General features: G+C 46.6%; 1 protein-coding gene across 1 annotated transcript; it reads right to left on the reverse strand.

Annotated features, from left to right (window-relative positions):
• Window positions 1–50: 50 nt before the first annotated feature.
• Window positions 51–6,163, reverse strand: LOC139413990 (E3 ubiquitin-protein ligase ZSWIM2-like). The gene is made up of 9 exons (XM_071161875.1): window positions 6,014–6,163; window positions 5,818–5,894; window positions 5,700–5,740; window positions 5,324–5,558; window positions 4,829–5,086; window positions 4,621–4,705; window positions 4,430–4,521; window positions 3,835–4,003; window positions 51–800 (listed from the first exon to the last, which is right to left on the reverse strand). The coding sequence occupies exons 1-9, from the start codon at window positions 6,161–6,163 to the stop codon at window positions 51–53; spliced, it is 1,857 nt and encodes a 618-aa protein (XP_071017976.1).
• Window positions 6,164–21,229: the final 15,066 nt, after the last annotated feature.

The following is a 21,229-nucleotide window of genomic DNA, read 5'->3' on the forward strand; positions in this document are numbered from 1 at the left end:
GTTAAAAGCAGCAGTCTGTTCACAACAAAATATGTTCTAAAATCCAACTCTCACTCCTTTTCTCCCTGGTGAGGAGCATTGATCAGTACCCCTGTCATCCTCAGGTCTGTGGCTTGCTGGCTGTCTCCTGTACTGGGTCTGGGTACCCTGGGTCTCCTCTTCCACTGGGGCCTGGCTCTCCACAGGGAGATGACAGCTCTAGTCTGAGCAGCAGTCATGTCTGACCTGTTTACACCCACAAACAGACTCGGCTGGGCCCTTCCCGTCCCTCCAGAGACCCCACCCAGCCTGTTAGTTGAGGTAGCATTGTTTTGGGCCAAACTCTTGGTCGAGGAGCTTGACTTGGTGCGTCCCAACCTCACTCTAGACACGTCTGTCCTTAGATGCTGGGAGGAAAGGCTCTTGTTGAGAATGACTGATTTGACTGGACTTCCATCCTTCTCTGTCCTGCTTTTTCCACCCTCCATGCTCTCAATGTTCACTGTATTGATGCTTAGACCTTGTAAGCCAACGACCATAGTGTCCTGAGGGAGAGGTACTAGGGCATCGGCTGAGCCCTCGGAGTTGAACATACTCAGGGAGGGAACCACTCTGGCTGCTCTGTCCAGCAGAGCTACTCCTGGGACAAACAGCTCCAGTCTGTGCTGCTCTGAGAGCTTTGGATGGTCAAGGGAGGAGGCCAGCTTGGGTGTACCCTTCCCCCCTCCGCTGCTCCATGTTAGGGGGTTGTAGATGACGTATCCGTCCAGAGGGCAGGAGTTGGACCTCCGAAGCAACGGGTCGACACAGTCTGTGTGGAACTGTAGTAGGGAACAAAGATGGATCAAATTCAGTTACTGTTCTCGCCGTCCATATCAGGACACAGTACTTCCATTCAGAACGTACTCAAACTAGTCCAGAATTTAAAAGTGTCAACAGGAATTTTAGCATTTTGGTTTTGGGGGCCTTAGAGTTAAAGACAGGGCATCACCCACTTTAGACTTACTCTGTTTACCTTGTGGTGGCAGAGCAGGAAAGGCAGTTTTTTAAATTATTTTTTCTTTTACCCCGTTTTTTTTCTCCCCAATTTCGTGGTATCCAATTGGTAGTTACAGTCTTGTCTCATCGCTGTAACTCCCGTACGAACTCGGGAGAGGCGAAGGTCGAGAGTCGTGCGTCCTCCGAAACACAACCCAACTGCTTCTTTACACAATGCCCACTTAACCCGGAAGCCAGCCGCACCAATGTGTCAGAGGAAACACCGTACACCTGGCGACTGTGTCAGCGTGCACTGCGCCCCGCCCACCACAGGAGTCGCTAGTGCGAGATGGGACAAGGACAACCTTGCCGGCCAAACCCTCCCCTAACCCGGACGACCCTGGGCCAATTGTGCGCCGCCCCATGGGTCTCCCGGTCGCGGCCGGCTGCGACAGAGCCTGGACTCGAACCCAGAATCTCTGGTGGCACAGCTATTTTTAAATGTTTTATTATTTCACCTTTATTTAACCAGCTAGACTAGTGGAGAACACCTTTATTTAACCAGGTAGACTAGTGGAGAACACCTTTATTTAACCAGGTAGGCTAGTGGAGAACACCTTTATTTAACCAGCTAGACTAGTGGAGAACACCTTTATTTAACCAGGTAGACTAGTGGAGAACACCTTTATTTAACCAGCTAGACTAGTGGAGAACACCTTTATTTAACCAGGTAGACTAGTGGAGAACACCTTTATTTAACCAGGTAGACTAGTGGAGAACACCTTTATTTAACCAGGTAGACTAGTGGAGAACACCTTTATTTAACCAGGTAGACTAGTGGAGAACACCTTTATTTAACCAGCTAGGCTAGTGGAGAACACCTTTATTTAACCAGGTAGACTAGTGGAGAACACCTTTATTTAACCAGGTAGACTAGTGGAGAACACCTTTATTTAACCAGGTAGACTAGTTGAGAACACCTTTATTTAACCAGCTAGGCTAGTGGAGAACACCTTTATTTAACCAGGTAGACTAGTGGAGAACTAGTGGAGAACACCTTTATTTAACCAGGTAGACTAGTGGAGAACACCTTTATTTAACCAGGTAGGGAGAACTAGTGGAGAACACCTTTATTTAACCAGGTAGGCTAGTGGAGAACACCTTTATTTAACCAGCTAGGCTAGTGGAGAACACCTTTATTTAACCAGGTAGACTAGTGGAGAACACCTTTATTTAACCAGCTAGACTAGTGGAGAACACCTTTATTTAACCAGCTAGACTAGTGGAGAACACCTTTATTTAACCAGGTAGACTAGTGGAGAACACCTTTATTTAACCAGGTAGACTAGTGGAGAACACCTTTATTTAACCAGGTAGACTAGTGGAGAACACCTTTATTTAACCAGGTAGGGTGGAGAACACCCAGGTAGGCTAGTGGAGAACACCTTTATTTAACCAGGTAGACTAGTGGAGAACACCTTTATTTAACCAGCTAGTGGAGAACACCTTTATTTAACCAGGTAGGAGGTAGACTAGTGGAGAACACCTTTATTTAACCAGCTAGGCTAGTGGAGAACACCTTTATTTAACCAGCTAGGCTAGTGGAGAACACCTTTATTTAACCAGGTAGGCTTAACACCTTTAGGTAGACTAGTGGAGAACACCTTTATTTAACCAGGTAGACTAGTGGAGAACAAGTTGTCATTTACAACTGTGACCTGGCCAAGATAAAGCAAAGCAGTGTGACTCAAACAACAACACAGAGTTACACATGGAATAAACAAACATGCAGTCAATAATACAATAGATAGATATACAGTGTGTGCAGATGAAGTAGGATAAGGGAGGTAAGGCAATAAAATTTAAAAAAAAATAACAGTATGGGGATGAGGTAGTTGGATGTGCTATTTACAGATGGGCTATGTACAGGCGCAGTGATCTGTGAGCTGCTCTGACAGCTGGTGCTTAAAGTCAGTGAGGGAGATATGAGTCTCTAGCTTCAGTGATTTTTGCAGTTCGTTCCAGTCATTGGCAGCAGAGAACTAGAAGGAAAGGCGGCCAAAGGAGGAGTTGGCTTTGGGGGTGACCAGTGAGATATACTTGCTGGAGTGCACGAGTGGGTGCTGCTATGGTGACCAGTGAGCTGAGATAAGGCGGGGCTTTACCTAGCAAAGACTTATAGATGACCTGGAGCCAGTGGGTTTTGTCAACGAATATGAAGCGAGGGCCAGCCAACGAGAGCATACTGGTCGCAGTGGTGGGTAGTATATGGGGCTTTGGTGACAAAACGGATGGCGCTGTGATAGACTGCATCCAATTTGCTGTGTAGAGTGTTGGAGGCTATTTTGTAAATGACATCACCAAAGTCAAGGATCGGTAGGATAGTCAGTTTTACGAGGGTATGTTTGGCAGCATGAGTGAAGGAGGCTTTGTTGCGAAATAGGAAGCTGATTCTAGATTTAATTTTGGATTGGAGATGCTTAATGTGAGTCTGGAAGGAGAGTTCACAGTCTAATCAGACACCTAGGTTTTTGTAGTTGTCCACATATTCTAAGTCAGAACCTTCCAGAGGTGATGCTGGACGGTTGGGCAGGTGTGGGCAGCATCGGTTGAATAGCATGCATTTAGTTTTACTTGCATTTAAGAGCAGTTGGAGGCCAAGGAAGGAGAGTTGTATGGCATTGAAGCTCGACTGGAGGTTAGTTAACACAGTGTCCAAAGAAGGGTGATGCAGTGCCTTAGACCACCGCGCCACTCGGGAGGCCCAGGTCAGGGCAGTTTATCTAACTCTTAACCTTGTGGTGGCAGAACATGTCAGGGTCCGTTTACCTAACTCTTTACTTGGCGGTGACAGGATCATTTGAGTTAAGTCTTTACCCTGTGATGGCAGGGCAAGTGTCTGGCCTGCTGCCCTTGCTGGAAGCTCTTCAGGCAGATCCTACACTGCTGCCCAGGGTCCAGCAGGGGGCAGCCTCTCCTCACCCTGACCGAAAGAAGGCTCCTGACCAGGTGCTCTGGCAGTGGGTCACTCTCAACAGGAATCATGCTGAAGGGGGAGAGGAAACCAGAGACTCATGGGCTATATTTTAACGGCAGGAAGCTTAGTGGTTAGAACGTTGGGCTTGTAACCGAAAGGTCGCTGGTTCGAATACCAGTGAAAAAATCTCTGCCCTTGAGCAAGGCTCTTAACCCTAATTTACTCCAGCGGTGCTGTACTACTATGGCTGACCCTGTAAAACAACACGTTCACTGTTCCTATCTGGTGTATGTGACAAGAAAACATCTATTAAAAAGAAAAATGGAATTAACTGCACTTAAATATGAATCACAATGCTTATCGCAGCAGGTTGTAAAGTGTAACAGCCTGTATGTGTGACAACATTTTGCACTGTCTAAATGTCATTCAGGGTGTTCAGGCACTGAGCATAATAATCTATTTATACAGGGTTCTCACAGAGATTCCAGTGCTCACCTGTCACCCACTGACGGAGTGGTCATCTCACGTGGTTCACCCAGTGTGTTGAACACACGCTGACCCAAGGACAGCCACTTCGCAGTCCTTTTCTGATGGACATAATAGCTGATGTCATAAGTTTATCATGTCTACTTCCTGACACAAATATATGCAGAAATGCTCACAGAGTCTAACTGAAGACTGCTTACCGTACGTATGGCAAACGCATGCTGAGGGTGACAGCACCTTCTTATACAGTCCTCGCAAAGGTGATAGTACCGGCAGACTGTGCACCTAAAGGGAAGTCATAGACATGAATAGTTGATCCACAACAGTATAGGTAAGTGGATGGGGGGAAAGTACGTAAATTTGAGCTCAAGGTCTATTGGAACTGGGCATTATGACAACAAGACTTACTTGAAGCACTTGCCAGTGATGGGGCAGACCCTGCAGTTGTTGCAGAGCACCCCGAGGTGTCTGTCGGGCCTCTCTCTCTCAGCAGCTGTGTGGAGCTTAGCCACATTCCTCACCTGCTCCAGGAGCAGCTTGACCGGCCCAAAGTCCTCCCGGCACAGCGGGCACTTCACCATGGCTTCCCCCTCCCCTTCCGGACGTGGCTGGTGGTCTGCCCACACCTTCATACAGGAGATATGGACGTTGTTGCCACAGCCAAACCTGAGTGAGAGGACATAAGGGATGACAGTTAGTGGCAGAAGGCATTTTCCCTCCCACTCACATGTTCCCCTGTTGTTGCAGTAAAACAGTAGGTCAGTTCAGGCACATTTCCCCTATCCTCAAATCACTTTCCTTTGTGTTCTCCATCATATCATTAAGATCTAGTAAGCATTTAATAGGTATACCAAGGGTGGCCCAGTAAGTGTGTTGACATTATAATACACGTGATGATCTGACCTGCAGTAAGACACAGGCAGACGTTTCCCCAGCAACTCCTCTTGACAGATGGGACACACATCCTCGGCTTCGATCTCCTTCTGTCTGACCCCCCCGTCCCCCTCAGCTGGGTCTGGTCTGGGGTTAGGGTCAGCCTCAGAGCAGGGTGGATGTACAGGCCGGGGGGTTCTGCTCCTGTGTAAACCCTGTAGCAGCTCCAGGATCTGCCTTTCAACCAGGACCTGCTGGAAGCAATCTGCAAGTGTACATACCAGAGGGCACAGTAGAGTTTAAGGATATGCTGTTAAAAATCCAATCATTTCTACAGAGTGCCTCGGGTTTGAATTGCAATTCGGCATATGCATTGTAGCCTATGTTATGTCTAAGTGAAACTTACATTCATGTTCTCTAGGCAGTCGGAATTTCCGCAATAAAACCCTACAATGAGAGTAGAATTATTGTACAGAATGAGCATGATCTTTTATGTGTGATCGGTATGTTTTCTTCATTATTACCAGCAGATGTGTTTGCAGAGGTCTCTCTCTTTGTGGAATGTTGAACAAGTACATGTATGAGGGTCTCCCAAGAACACCTGTGGAATATGAAAAATAGGCTACCTGATTAAGAATTAAGAAAGTATTTCGTGTCAAAATGTAAATAGGACTATAATGTTGATGATGTCAAGTTAGGATGTTGCACATGCAGGCCTACTTTGAAGTTTTTGGGTTCCCCCTCCTCTTTGAGTAGGTATCCGGTCGGACCATACTCTTTCAGGATGAACATGGTCGTGTTCAGGGCCTCGTCCTGGTGCCAGCTAACGGCATCACTCACGGTATTCTTCCAGACAGTTTTCCTGAACATAGCACAACTCTCACAGAATTTCTAGGGAAGAGGACTGAGGAGGAGAGAAGACTAGAGCCATGTCTTCATACTAAGTCGATGTGCGTGCCCTGCTATATCAGCAAAGGTTTAAACTTTAGTAGCTAACTATGCATCTAGCTAGTTTATTGTTACACACTCTGAAGCTGACGTAAGCAGCAACAACTAATAGACACCTGTTTGCTGTAGTCATGGTAATCCAGAAAGATGCCTTGGTACAACTGTGCCCCCTTGTGAATTCATGCGATATTACATGCTATTTTTTAAAAACCGTTATTTAACACGGCCTACCACTAGAGGTTCACAATGATGTAAAATCATGACGCATTTTTTTATGGCCAGCATTTGATACCCAACCTGACACAACAATGTCACGAACTTTATTTGTGTGTGTGTGTATTTGTTTTTGTGTGTGTGTGATCAGTGCTGAGGGATTAGGTGAAGATAGCAGTGTGTACATCTGGGGTGCTGTGTCAGCCAAAGATCTGTCCACATTCTTATTTACAATGACGGCCTACACTGGGTTAACTACCTTGTTCAGGGGCAGAACGACATATTTTTCCTTAAATTTGTTTTCATCAGCTCAGGGAATTTGATCCAGCAACCTTTCACTTACTTGCCCAATGCTCTAACCACTAGGCTACCTGCAGCCCCTGTACAATTGGTAATAAGCACAATACCATGATATTAGCATGTTATGACGGTTGTCTTACCTGTAGATGGTTAGGAACCATTTTAGCCCAGCAAATCATATTTCAGAGTGTTGTGAGTGAGTCTGTGTTCATGCTCAGCATGTGCTTGAGAGTTCTGGGACAACACAATCACAACACCATCTGAAAGCAAATCACACTTGTCACCCAAAGACCCAACTGGTGTTAGGCTATATTATTTACAGTCCTGTAAAATCTACCACTGATGTCACAACAACTTTTCCATTGAAGACTGTTTGCAGAATGGATTCCCAACAGTTTCCCTCTATGTATTGTAAACTATGACACATATCTCTGTTTTATTTCTCACACACACACACACACACACACACACACACACGCACACGCACACACACACACACGCACACACGCACACACACACACACACACACACACACACACACACACACACACGTCTTTAACTAACCTTGTAGGTACACACAATTGATTCCCATTCAAAATCCTATTTTCCCTAACCCCTAAACCTAACCTTTACCCTAGTCCTAACCTTAACCCCAAACCATAAACCTAACCTTAACACCTAACTCCTAATCCTAAACCTGACCTTTAACCCCTAGCTCTAATTCTAACCCTAACACCAATTCTAAGCTTAACCCAAAATCCCCTAGAAATAGTATATTTCCTTGTTGGGACCAACAGAATGTCCCCAGTTGGTCAAATGTTTGTTATTTTACTATTCACAAGTATAGTAGACACACACACACACACACACACACACACACACACACACACACACACACAGAAAGAGTATTGGTATTGATTCACGTATCTGTACCTTCCCAAAGTGGGCAGTGGCTGCATGCACGCCTCTCCTCTCTGGAGTTTGGGCCAAAACTAAGGCTGATGCATCTGTTGTTCCCCAGCCTCTCATTGTCTGTATTGTGTGTGGCTCTCTCAGTCAGAGTGAGGGGCATCCTACAGGAAGAGAAGGAGCTAAAGTTCAGTGAGCACATGTTGCAGGGTCACCCTCTTGTCTCCCACCGGTCTTAAAAAACGTGACGCTCTCTGGGTTTCACTCGGAGCCGGCTATGACCCGCAGGCTGTCTGCTGAGACTTTCATTTTTAGATGTGGGACCTATTTTCATTTTGACAAAAGGAGAATTAAAAGAGAACTTAAGAGAACACTAATACTACAATACAACAAAAGCAAGAGGGGAATTAAAATCACTTTTGTGTTTTCTGCTTGTTCTCCCTGTTTCCTGTCTGTTTTGAAAAGCCCCTGTGCAGTGTCTGACTGTGGTACTATATAGAGGACTGTCTCAGTACTGTGGTCTGACTGTGGTACTATATAGAGGACTGTCTCAATACTGTGGTCTGACTGTGGTACTATATAGAGGACTGTCTCAGTACTGTGGTCTGACTGTGGTACTATATAGAGGACTGTCTCAATACTGTGGTCTGACTGTGGTACTATATAGAGGACTGTCTCAATACTGTGGTCTGACTGTGGTACTATATAGAGGACTGTCTCAGTACTGTGGTCTGACTGTGGTACTATATAGAGGACTGTCTCAATACTGTGGTCTGACTGTGGTACTATATAGAGGACTGTCTCAGTACTGTGGTCTGACTGTGGTACTATATAGAGGACTGTCTCAATACTGTGGTCTGACTGTGGTACTATATAGAGGACTGTCTCAATACTGTGGTCTGACTGTGGTACTATATAGAGGACTGTCTCAATACTGTGGTCTGACTGTGGTACTATATAGAGGACTGTCTCAATACTGTGGTCTGACTGTGGTACTATTTAGAGGACTGTCTCAATACTGTGGTCTGACTGTGGTACTATATAGAGGACTGTCTCAATACTGTGGTCTGACTGTGGTACTATATAGAGGACTGTCTCAATACTGTGGTCTGACTGTGGTACTATTTAGAGGACTGTCTCAATACTGTGGTCTGACTGTGGTACTATATAGAGGACTGTCTCAGTACTGTGGTCTGACTGTGGTACTATATAGAGGACTGTCTCAATACTGTGGTCTGACTGTGGTACTATTTAGAGGACTGTCTCAGTACTGTGGTCTGACTGTGGTACTATATAGAGGACTGTCTCAATACTGTGGTCTGACTGTGGTACTATTTAGAGGACTGTCTCAATACTGTGGTCTGACTGTGGTACTATATAGAGGACTGTCTCAATACTGTGGTCTGACTGTGGCACTATATAGAGGACTGTCTCAGTACTGTGGTCTGACTGTGGTACTATATAGAGGACTGTCTCAATACTGTGGTCTGACTGTGGTACTATATAGAGGACTGTCTCAATACTGTGGTCTGACTGTGGTACTATATAGAGGACTGTCTCAATACTGTGGTCTGACTGTGGTACTATATAGAGGACTGTCTCAATACTGTGGTCTGACTGTGGTACTATATAGAGGACTGTCTCAATACTGTGGTCTGACTGTGGTACTATATAGAGGACTGTCTCAATACTGTGGTCTGACTGTGGCACTATATAGAGGACTGTCTCAATACTGTGGTCTGACTGTGGTACTATATAGAGGACTGTCTCAATACTGTGGTCTGACTGTGGCACTATATAGAGGACTGTCTCAATACTGTGGTCTGACTGTGGTACTATATAGAGGACTGTCTCAATACTGTGGTCTGACTGTGGTACTATATAGAGGACTGTCTCAATACTGTGGTCTGACTGTGGCACTATATAGAGGACTGTCTCAGTACTGTGGTCTGACTGTGGTACTATATAGAGGACTGTCTCAATACTGTGGTCTGACTGTGGTACTATATAGAGGACTGTCTCAATACTGTGGTCTGACTGTGGTACTATATAGAGGACTGTCTCAATACTGTGGTCTGACTGTGGTACTATATAGAGGACTGTCTCAGTACTGTGGTCTGACTGTGGTACTATATAGAGGACTGTCTCAATACTGTGGTCTGACTGTGGTACTATATAGAGGACTGTCTCAATACGGTGGTCTGACTGTGGTACTGTATAGAGGACTATCTCAATACTGTGGTCTGACTGTGGTACTATATAGAGGACTGTCTCAATACTGTGGTCTGACTGTGGTACTATATAGAGGACTGTCTCAATACTGTGGTCTGACTGTGGTACTATATAGAGGACTGTCTCAGTACTGTGGTCTGACTGTGGTACTATATAGAGGACTGTCTCAATACTGTGGTCTGACTGTGGTACAATATAGAGGACTGTCTCAGTACTGTGGTCTGGGGCGACCTTTCTTCCTTTTCTGCACTAATGTGAGGTTGAAATGTAATCTTAAAGGGGAATGGAAACACTAGGATTTTGAACACCAGCTAACTGTAAACTACCTAAAGTGTTTCTATTCCCCTTTAAGGTCGACAGGCCTATATATTGCTGTCATTCAGGACCATCAAAACCAGTAATGTAAATGTTTTATTGCTGTGAGGAGGAGATGGACAGAGGGAGATATAGTTGAGAAAGCCAGGATTGGATCCCACAGAGGCAGGACATGTGAGGAATGTGCCATATAAGGACATCTGGGGACTTTTGACCTGAACCCCATGGTGTTTCACCCCTGTCCCTGCCCCATCCAATGGTGTAGGAGCCGTCCCACTGTTAATACATTTTGTCCAAAGAAAGGAAATATATATTATCTTAAGTGGTCTACTAGACGCCTTCGAGACAATGTATATGTTAAACACGAGAGGGTTGGTCACACACTGACACTAATGTTTATTTTTTCACCACAATGGCAGTGCTGCTACGCCCTCCACTCAGAGCTGGAGACTGGGGGTCACAGGAAAGGCCAGAGCGAGGAGGGAAATATAATGACCTGAGAACTAACTCATCTCATTAGGAATACAACATCAGGTTCAAACACACACACACACACACACACACACACACACACACACACACACACACACACACACACACACACACACACACACACACACACACACACACACACACACACACACACACGGCCTACCACTAGAGGTTCACAATGATGTCAAATCATGACGCATTTTTTTTATGGCCAGCATTTGATACCCAACCTGACACAACAGTGTCATGAACTTTATTTGTGTGTGTGTTGGTGTGTGTGTATGTGTATTTGTGTGTGTGATCAGTGCTGAGGGATTAGGTGAAGACAGCAGTGTGTACATCTGGGGTGCTGTGTCAGCCAGAGATCTGTCCAGAGACCCTGGACTGTGTCCAGCAAACAGGATTGAATGTTACATGGTTCCACAGGCCATGTAAACCAGCAGTCCTAACCTAACCTTAAACTCCACTATAACCATAACCATAACCTAACCTTAAACTCCACTGTAACCCTAACATAACCCCAACCTCTACTGTAACCCTAACCTAACCCTACCGTCTACTGTAACCCTAACCTAACCTAACCCTAACCTCCACTGTAACCCTAACCTAACCTAACATTAACCTCTACTGTAACCCTAACCTAACCTTAACCTCTACTGTAACCCTAACCGTAACCTCTACTGTAACCCTAACCTTAACCTCTACTGTAACCCTAAACTAACCTTAACCTCTACTGTAACCCTAACCTAACCTTAACCTCTACTGTAACCCTAACCTAACCTTAACCTCTACTGTAACCCTAACCCTAACCTAACCTTAACCTCTACTGTAACCCTAACCCTAACCTCTACTGTAACCCTAACCTAACCTTAACCTCTACTGTAACCCTAACCTAACCTTAACCTCTACTGTAACCCTAACCTAACCTTAACCTCTACTGTAACCCTAACCTAACCTTAACCTCTACTGTAACCCTAACCTAACCTTAACCTCTACTGTAACCCTAACCCTAACCCTAACCTCTACTGTAACCCTAACCTCTACTGTAACCCTAACCTCCTGTAACCTTAATCTCCACTGTAACCCTAACATCCTGTAACCTTAATCTCCACTGTAACCCTAACCTAACCCTAACCTCTACTGTAACCCTAACCTAACCTTAACCTCTACTGTAACCCTAACCTTAACCTCTACTGTAACCCTAACCTTAACCTCTACTGTAACCCTAACCTTAACCTCTACTGTAATCCTAACCTAACCTTAACCTCTACTGTAACCCTAACCTTAACCTCTACTGTAACCCTAACCTTAACCTTTACTGTAACCCTAACCTTAACCTCTACTGTAACCCTAACCCTAACCTCTACTGTAACCCTAACCTTAACCTCTACTGTAACCCTAACCTAACCTTAACCTCTACTGTAACCCTAACCTTAACCCCAACCTAACCCTACCGTCTACTGTAACCCTAACCTAACCTAACCCTAACCTCCACTGTAACCCTAACCCTAACCTCCTGTAACCCTAACCTCCACTGTAACCCTAACCTTAACCTCTACTGTAACCCTAACCTAACCCCAACCTCCTGTAACCTTAATCTCCACTGTAGCCCTACTACTGGGGAACTAATGGTCACTGGAGACTCATGGTCACTGGATAATTAATGGTCACTGGAGACTCGTGGTCACTGGGGAACTAATGGTCACTGGAGACTCGTGGTCACTGGGGAACTAATGGTCACTGGGGGACTAATGGTCACCGGGGGACTAATGTTCAACGGGGAACTAATGGTCACTGGGGAACTATGGTCACCGGGGGACTAATGGTCACCGGGGGACTAATGGTCACCGGGGAACTAATGGTCACCGGGGGACTAATAGTCACCAGGGAACTAATGGTGACAGGGGAACTAATGGTCACCGGGGAACTAATGTTGACAGGGGGACTAATGGTCACCGGGGAACTAATGGTCACCGGGGGACTAATGGTCACCGGGGAACTAATGGTCACTGGGGAACTAATGGTCACCGGGGGACTAATAGTCACCAGGGAACTAATGTTGACAGGGGAACTAATGGTCACCAGGGAACTAATGTTGACAGGGGGTCTAATGGTCACCGGGGAACTAATGTTGACAGGGGAACTAATGGTCACCAGGGAACTAATGTTGACAGGGGGACTAATGGTCACCGGGGAACTAATGGTCACCGGGGGACTAATAGTCACCAGGGAACTAATGTTGACAGGGGAACTAATGGTCACCGGGGAACTAATGTTGACAGGGGAACTAATGGTCACCAGGGAACTAATGTTGACAGGGGGACTAATGGTCACCGGGGAACTAATGGTCACCGGGGAACTAATGGTGACAGGGGGACTAATGGTCACCGGGGAACTAAAGGTCACCAGGGAACTAATGGGCACCAGGGGACTAATAGTCACCAGGGAACTAATGTTGACAGGGGAACTAATGGTCACCGGGGAACTAATGTTGACAGGGGAACTAATGGTCACCAGGGAACTAATGTTGACAGGGGGACTAATGGTCACCGGGGAACTAATGGTCACCGGGGGACTAATAGTCACCAGGGAACTAATGGTGACAGGGGAACTAATGGTCACCAGGGAACTAATGTTGACAGGGGGACTAATGGTCACCGGGAAACTAATGGTCACTGGGGGACTAATGGTCACTGGGGAACTAATGGTCACTGGGGGACTAATGGTCACTGGGGGATTAATGGTCACTGGGGGATTAATGGTCACTGGGGAACTAATGGTCATTGGGGGACTAATGGTCACCGGGGGACTAATGGTCACTGGGGGATTAATGAGCCTTGGACTCCAAGCTTCATGTTCTTGTACCAGCAGGCTCTGATGTTTGTAAAATGTAACCAGAATAAACTTGCATGAGGAGCATATTTTATCATGGACATCAGCTTTGTAGACTGTGGATGGATGTCTCTCTTAGAACAGAAAACACAAATGATATCTTGCTGTTTTTAGACTGTGGATGGATGTCTCTCTTAGAACAGAAAACACAAATGATATCTTGCTGTTTTTAGACTGGGGATGGATGTCTCTCTTAGAACAGAAAACACAAATGATATCTTGCTGTTTTTAGACTGTGGATGGATGTCTCTCTTAGAACAGAAAACACAAATGATATCTTGCTGTTTTTAGACTGGGGATGGATGTCTCAATTAGAACAGAAAAATACACGTGATATCTTGCTGTTTTTAGACTGGGGATGGATGTCTCAATTAGAACAGAAAAATACATGTGATATCTTGCTGTTTTTGTCAAGTACATTTGTGAAGTATATTCAGAAATAAAACCAATGCCAATGTGTTGCTGTAACAACAGGTGGACATGGGGGGGTGCTGTGCTCCTCCTGTGGCCCCTGTGACTGAGGTCTGTGACAGGAAGCCAGCGAGGGTCTTTCCTCTCCGACCCACTGGGACAGTCAGTTCATTTGCGTTTACAGTTCTGCAGCTACAGGCTCTGTTCCTGCTCATCACTGAGAGGAAGTAGTCGTTTCACATTTCCTGGCTAAATCCGTCCATCTATCTCCTCTTCATCTTCTGGTGTAGTGTGTGTGTGTGTGTGGTCTGTTGTGTTGTGTCTGTGTGTGTATGTGTGTATGGGCCTGTGTGTGTGTGTGTGGGGTGCACGTGGGTGTGTGTGTGGTCACGTGTGTGTGTCTGTGTCTCTGTGTGTGTGTGTGTGTCTGTTGTGTCTCTGTGTGTTTATGTTGGTGTATCCGCCCATCCTTTCTGTGGATTTTAGAGTACTACAGTGCATGACCCTGTGATGGCTTTTCAGTGACGTTGGCATCCAGACCAGGGTCTCCTTCATCACAGAGCTGTTTGGTGAGGAGCCTCGCTGAGTTTTTCCAGCTACTCCTTTTCCTTCCTGTCTTTATCCAAACATCCAAAGGAGGCTGGGAAGGATTTTCTTCTCTCACCGCTCTCCTCCGTGGCAACTGGGAAAGATCTTCTCTCACCGCTCTCCTCCGTGGCCACTGGGGAGGTTCTTCTTCTCTCACCTCTCTCCTTCGTGGCCACCCACTGGGGAGGTTCTCCTTCTCACACCGCTCTCCTCCGTGGCCACTGGGGAGGTTCTTCTTCTCTCACCGCTCTCCTCCGTGGCCACTGGGGAGGTTCTTCTTCTCTCACCGCTCTCCTCCGTGGCCACTGGGGAGGTTCATCTTCTCTCACCTCTCTCCATCATAGCCACCCACTGGGGAGGTTCTTCTTCTCTCACCGCTCTCCTCCGTGGCCACTGGGGAGGTTCTTCTTCTCTCACCTCTCTCCTTCGTGGCCACCCACTGGGGAGGTTCTTCTTCTCACACCGCTCTCCTCCGTGGCCACTGGGGAGGTTCTTCTTCTCTCACCGCTCTCCTCCGTGGCCACCCACTGGGGAGGTTCTTCTTCTCTCACCGCTCTCTTCCGTGGCCACTGGGGAGGTTCTTCTTCTCTCACCGCTCTCCTCCGTGGCCACTGGGGAGGTTCTTCTTCTCTCTCCACTCTCCTCCGTGACCACTGGGGAGGTTCTTCTGCTCTCACCGCTCTCCTCCGTGGCCACTGGGGAGGTTCTTCTTCTCTCACCGCTCTCCTCCGTGGCCACTGGGGAGGTTCTTCTTCTCACACCGCTCTCCTCCGTGGCCACTGGGGAGGTTCTTCTTCTCTCACCGCTCTCCTCTGTGGCCACTGGGGAGGTTCTTCTTCTCTCACCACTCTCCTCCTTGGCCACTGGGGAGGTTCTTCTTCTCTCACCGCTCTCCTCTGTGGACACTGGGGAGGTTCTTCTTCTCTCACCGCTCTCCTCCGTGGCCACTGGTTAGAGGCCTCATTACTTTATGTACTTCACAATCTGTTCTTCACGCTCATTACTGGATTGTTGACAGAATGGTTGCATAACAGCCCAACTGTTTATCAGAACACATAATGTTGTTGCTTCAGTGTTGAAAATAAAGATCTTGTAGATAGATAGGCACAATATGATGTATTTTTTAATACCGTATAATACTGTAGATACACTTAATGTTGTGGCATCGAGACATACTGGCCCTATGAAAACCTCTTGGCTTTAATCACTCATGACCATTGGACAACCAAACCACAAAAAGTTAGGTCTGACATTTTGCCGACTGGAAGCTCCGGTAATCCTCACTCAGTAACAGTCTAATTGCTCAATATGACATCTGGCTGCACTCTTCTGGCTACGTAGAATCTCTTAAGTCTACTTGATTTATACAGTTGACTTTTCCAAGCCAGGGATTATGAAACCTTACTCGAACAAGCATGGGAAATGTGCTGTGGTCTGTGCAACTCATAATGTTGGCGATCAGGCTTGGTTTGTGAGTGAGTATACAGATATTGTACATGTAACAAGTCCTGATTCCGATACGTCACGTTTTCAAAGGTTCCCTTACTTGGTCTGTGGACCAGCCTATTCCTCCACCTGGATGGATTCTCCTAAAAATGCCATGCTTCTTTTTGGGGGGTCAATGGTCATATCTGGCCCGCCCTCCCACCGGCCGTCCACCCCTCCCTCTCCACGGCGCTGGCCGACAGGAAACAATGTGCTTTAACAGCCCACCTTTTCCCATATCCTGGGAGGAGCCTGCGGTCGGCGCTGGGATAAGAACAATGACAGGAAACACGGAGAGGAGTGAGAGAGTTCTCTGGGAGACGTTGGAATGGTGGAGACTGCATGATGGAGGCCTGGAGGGGTGGAGGGGTGGGGGCCTGGAGGGCTGGAGGGGTGGAGGGCTAGAGGTGTGGGGGCCTGGAGGGCTGGAAGGCTGGAGGGGTGGAGGGATGGAGGGCTAGAGGTGTGGGGGCCTGGAGGGGTGGAGGGCTAGAGGGCTAGAGGGGTGGAGGGCGGGAGGGCTAGAGGTGTGGGGGCCTGGAGGGGTGGAGGGCTAGAGGTGTGGGGGCCTGGAGGGCTGGAGGGCTAGAGGTGTGGGGGCCTGTAGGGCTAGAGGTGGGGGGCCTGGAGGGGTGGAGGGCTAGAGGGGTGGAGGGCTAGAGGGGTGGAGGGCTAGAGGTGTGGGGGCCTGGAGGGGTGGAGGGGTGGAGGGATGGAGGGCTGGAGGGGTAGAGGGGTGGAGGGGTAGAAGGGTGGAGGGCTGGAGGGATGGAGGGGTAGAGGGCTGGAGGGATGGAGGAAGGCACACCTAGTGTGAGTGGACCGGCTGGACATTTGCTCTTAGCATTCCTCTGAATAGCAGAAGAACTGTGTTTATTAGCCCCCTGATTGTTTCTGTAATGTCTTAATGGGCTCTTCTAGGAATTACTAAGGACTTTGTTCCTTCCTTGAGAACTTGTTTGGGTTCAAGTTGCTCGCCTGATACTAACTGTAAGTTAAGTGTGCCTGGAAAATACTTGGTTTCACAAGCTGGTGTGGGAAATTCATTTGAGTTTACATGTTTAGTGAGTCAGTGATGAACAATAGGCAATCAAACATGGAACACAAACGTATTCTGTTTCCTGCATCTGACAAAACTGTACTGTGCTTTTAGTTGCGCATTATCATGCAAGCAATATCGGCAACCTAATTACTAAATAGTTATGACTAAATCATTTCCCTTTGACCTTCACAGATCATTTATCATCTGGACTTTGGGGAGGGATTGTCTTATGAGAAATCCCACAATGAAACATGGCTTTGAGACGTTTCCTCACCTAACCTCGATAAACAACAATATGTGAGAAACACTATAGGAATGGTCCCATCGCTTGCATGTTCATCAACTTCTACAGAAAGCCTTTAGTATCTGTTCTCTGTTAGGGTTGCGGTATGCCCATAACTTTCAGAGCATTCTGTTTCACAGAATTTCAGTGAGACCCTTTTAAATCTATTCAATCATGATGAGTGTTACGCTGCATGTATCCCAAACCACCAATGACACCCAAAAACCTCACTGTGGAATCAAATGGGAGCGCCCTGACAGTTTACAATTTACGACCCCATGTCTGTCTGTCGGTAAGGCCAAGCGGACTGAGGGGCCAACGGAGCACCAGACTTCCTGCGGGCCCCACCCAGCCATCCAGCCCAGCCAGCCCAGGTCACATCCACTCAACTGGACCACGGAGCTCAGAGCTTGACCTAACCCCTCCACACCCTCCACACCCAGCCTCAGCCAAGAAGTCATTCCATTGTTCTCAAGAGTGCAGACATCCTATACTTGGCAAGCCCAGATTATGTTCTAAGCATGTATCTCTTTGCCAGATGTGTGTCTGTCTCTGGTTGTTAAGTTTAGTAGCCAATGGTGTGGTTGTTCGTATTGTGTTGTCATCATCGCTGGTTTTTACTGTCACTAATGGCAATGATAGTGTGACTGGAAATGATCTTCGACAATACGTTGTGGTAGAAGCAAAGTGGGCTGATTTTCGCCTATAGCCTACCCTATAAGCTGACTGGATTCACCAGTAATGGAGGTCAATTCCATTCAATTTCATTTCCTCATGCAAAAAGCACTTGATTACGATGTTGTGGTCAAGGGATTATCCTGTCAACATGGCCCTCATCAAGCAAACCTCAAAAAGAATGTCCCACACATACTTCCACAGATACGTAGTTCTGGAATGTGTTAGAGAAGTTGTCAGTGTTCCATGGAAGGCAGGCCAAGCCTGCTCTATGCAATCTATCTGACCCTCGCTCATCTTTCACCCACACACTGACAGACACACTGGGAATCTGGGTCTATGGCAGATACAGGCTGCATCCCAAATGGCACCCCATTCGCTACATAGTGTACTACTTTTGACCAGTGCCATATGGGCCCTGCTCAACAGTAGTGTGCTACGTTGGGAATAGGGTGCAATTTGGGACGTATACATAGTGTGTAGAGACAGGCTATGACCCCTTATAGTTTAGAAAATATTTAGGTGGTGATGGGATTCAGTTCCATTGCTCCTCTTCTAAAGCCAGACAGGGGGAGTGCTAATGTTTTGCCAGAGTTAAACTCTGAAGGAAGTCAGATTAGGGTTGGTCGTCATCACCACTAAAAGCCCTTATGTAGAACTGAAGGTATTGGAGCAGGGTTCAAATCGCTCTCTCTCTCTTCCATTTGCACCTCCATTTGGTAGAGATTGATTACATTGCACCTGTTTCAGCTGCCCAGGGTGAGTGTCACACAGACGTCATTATGGCCGCACAGTGACGCCTATGGGCCCTTTGTAAAGTTCGGCTAGATCCAAGAGGACTGCCAAGAGTAGGAGGGAGGGGCGGGGTCACAGAAGGGTCAATCATCTCAACATTTGGTGCCTTTTTGGAGTCATGTTCCGGTGGTACAAACATAGTGACATTCCTGACCATTAGTTCTAATAGGTTAGTTGATGGAGCTACAGCTCAACGTACTCTGACTGAGTTTCTCTGAGGGGAAGGTTGACGTTGCCTGGAAGTGTTGGTTGTGGGACGTTTTTGGGCCTTCCATCCTAACAGTTCAGGTCCGTACCGGACCTGGGGAAAGCTGATCAAGAAGACCCGGAGAATTCTACACGGAACATTCTGCATTGTCAGAGATGGAGTCGCCATTCCTATAGAAATATAAATTACAGATTGGTTGTTCCATAGAGATCCATTGACCAGACAGTTGACAGAAGCCATGGTATTACTGGCCATGTGAATGCTATACTTAGTAAACAGGCAGTGGTCATGAGACAAGGGGAACTGTTTGCGACTGAGCACCAGAGCAGACGGATCACAAGTTCAATGCCGTATTTTTTTAAACAGGAAGTGAGTCTGTGTTCTGTACATAACACATTTCAGATTTCGATCCGTACAACAATACAGAACTGAGCGGAAGCCAATTGTTTTGATATTGTTGTTGTGGATTGTCATAGATAGGAACAATCATTTCAAGCGTGTCAACCTTACATATACAGTATCATGTCTTTGATGAGTGACTTTTAAGAGGTGAAAGGAGATGTTCTGCTACAGTAACCCAGTGACTGAGAGGAAAATATGGAGCAGTGTGTCACAATGAGGAAGTGGACATGCATCCTCTGATGAAAAACAACTCCAACTCTCCATAGGAAGTTCCAGACACAGTCCCAGTCCCAGTTCCAGACCCAGTTGTGGACGCAGACCTAGTTCCAGACCCAGTTCCGGACCCAGATCCAGTCCCAGACCCAGTCGCAGTTCCAGTTCCGGACCCAGACCCAGTCGCAGTTCCAGACCTAGTCCCAGACCCAGACCCAGTCCCAGACCCAGTCCCAGACCCAGTTCCAGACCCAGTTCCAGACCTAGTCGCAGTTCCAGACCCAGTTCCAGACCCAATTCCAGACCTAGTCCCAGACCCAGTTAGAGAACCAGTTCCAGACCCAGTCCCAGACCCAGTTCCAGTCCCAGATCCAGTCCTAGACCCAGTTCCAGACTCAGTTCCAGACCCAGTCGCAGTTCCAGACCCAGACACAGTCGCAGTTCCAGACCCAGACCCAGTTCCGGACCCAGTTCCGGACCCAGTTCCAGTCCCAGATCCAGTCCCAGACCCAGTTCCAGTCCCAGACCCAGTTCCAGACCCAGACCCAGACGCAGTTTCAGACCCAGTTCTAGTTCCAGACCCAGATACAAGATCAAAGAAGTGGATACAATAACATGAACAAGATGGCTTTCTCAGGGACATTGATCAACAAGATGCCTTTCTCAGGGACATTGATCAACAAGATAGATGCCTTTCTCAGGGACATTGATCAACAAGATGCCTTTCTCAGGGACATTGGTCATTATTATGGGAAACAGTATATATAACATAGTATTGATGGCTAATGTTTTCCAGTAATGCATATCCTCTGAGCTCTGTTGGTTCTCATAATGGGACGAGAAAATCAAACATGCAACTTAATTTTACCAAGAAATATGCATAGCAGATGTTAAAATAGGTTAGCTGGGAGGTTATGCCTCAGGGAACTTAATCATTAAGTATTTTTCAAAGTAATCCTCAATTTGCTTTAAACAAAAAGCAGATGTCTAGAGTTTAGATTTCCACAAACATTGATTAAATCATTACGGTTCATTTCAGCACTTTGGTGTTTTCCCGGCATTAATTATTGGAAGATATTGAAGTTCCCTACTGATGGAAATGACTTTTCTCTCCTGTATGCTTATAACACTTGTATTCACTTGTAACAGCTTTCATACAGGGGATTCTAGATCTCATATGAATCCAATGAATCAATACAAATAGGAGTGTTTGTAGTGTAGCAATCAATACTAATTTCATGCAATAGCAGATTTGTTCAAAGCACAGATGCTGATAAAACAGACATGCATCATGTCCAATAAAACAAAAGGCAGACATGTTGTTTGAAGTGCTGAAATGACCATTGACTTCATTTAAGAGGACAATGATTTGAAGCCAGGCTACACATTGCTTAGACCACACAGACAGTTTTGATACACTTCCACTATGGACCAACAGCTTGTCTAGGACTGTGTACTGTATGTCTCTCATCTGTGTGTATGTTTTAGAGAGTGTGTGTGTGTGTGTGTGTGTGTGTGTGTGTGTGTGTGTGT

This window comes from Oncorhynchus clarkii, chromosome 7 (genome assembly GCF_045791955.1).
Source record: "Oncorhynchus clarkii lewisi isolate Uvic-CL-2024 chromosome 7, UVic_Ocla_1.0, whole genome shotgun sequence".
Lineage (NCBI taxonomy): Eukaryota > Metazoa > Chordata > Actinopteri > Salmoniformes > Salmonidae > Oncorhynchus > Oncorhynchus clarkii.

Excerpts from the sequence above, each read along its gene's own strand:
- LOC139413990 (XM_071161875.1), bottom strand. The coding sequence starts at position 6,163 with ATGTTCAGGAAAACTGTCTGGAAGAATACCGTGAGTGATGCCGTTAGC. Across the intron at positions 5,895-6,013 it reads GGGAACCCAAAAACTTCAAA|GTGTTCTTGGGAGACCCTCA; the intron begins GTAGGCCTGCAT and ends CATATTCCACAG. Across the intron at positions 5,559-5,699 it reads ACTGCCTAGAGAACATGAAT|ATTGCTTCCAGCAGGTCCTG; the intron begins GTAAGTTTCACT and ends GTACACTTGCAG.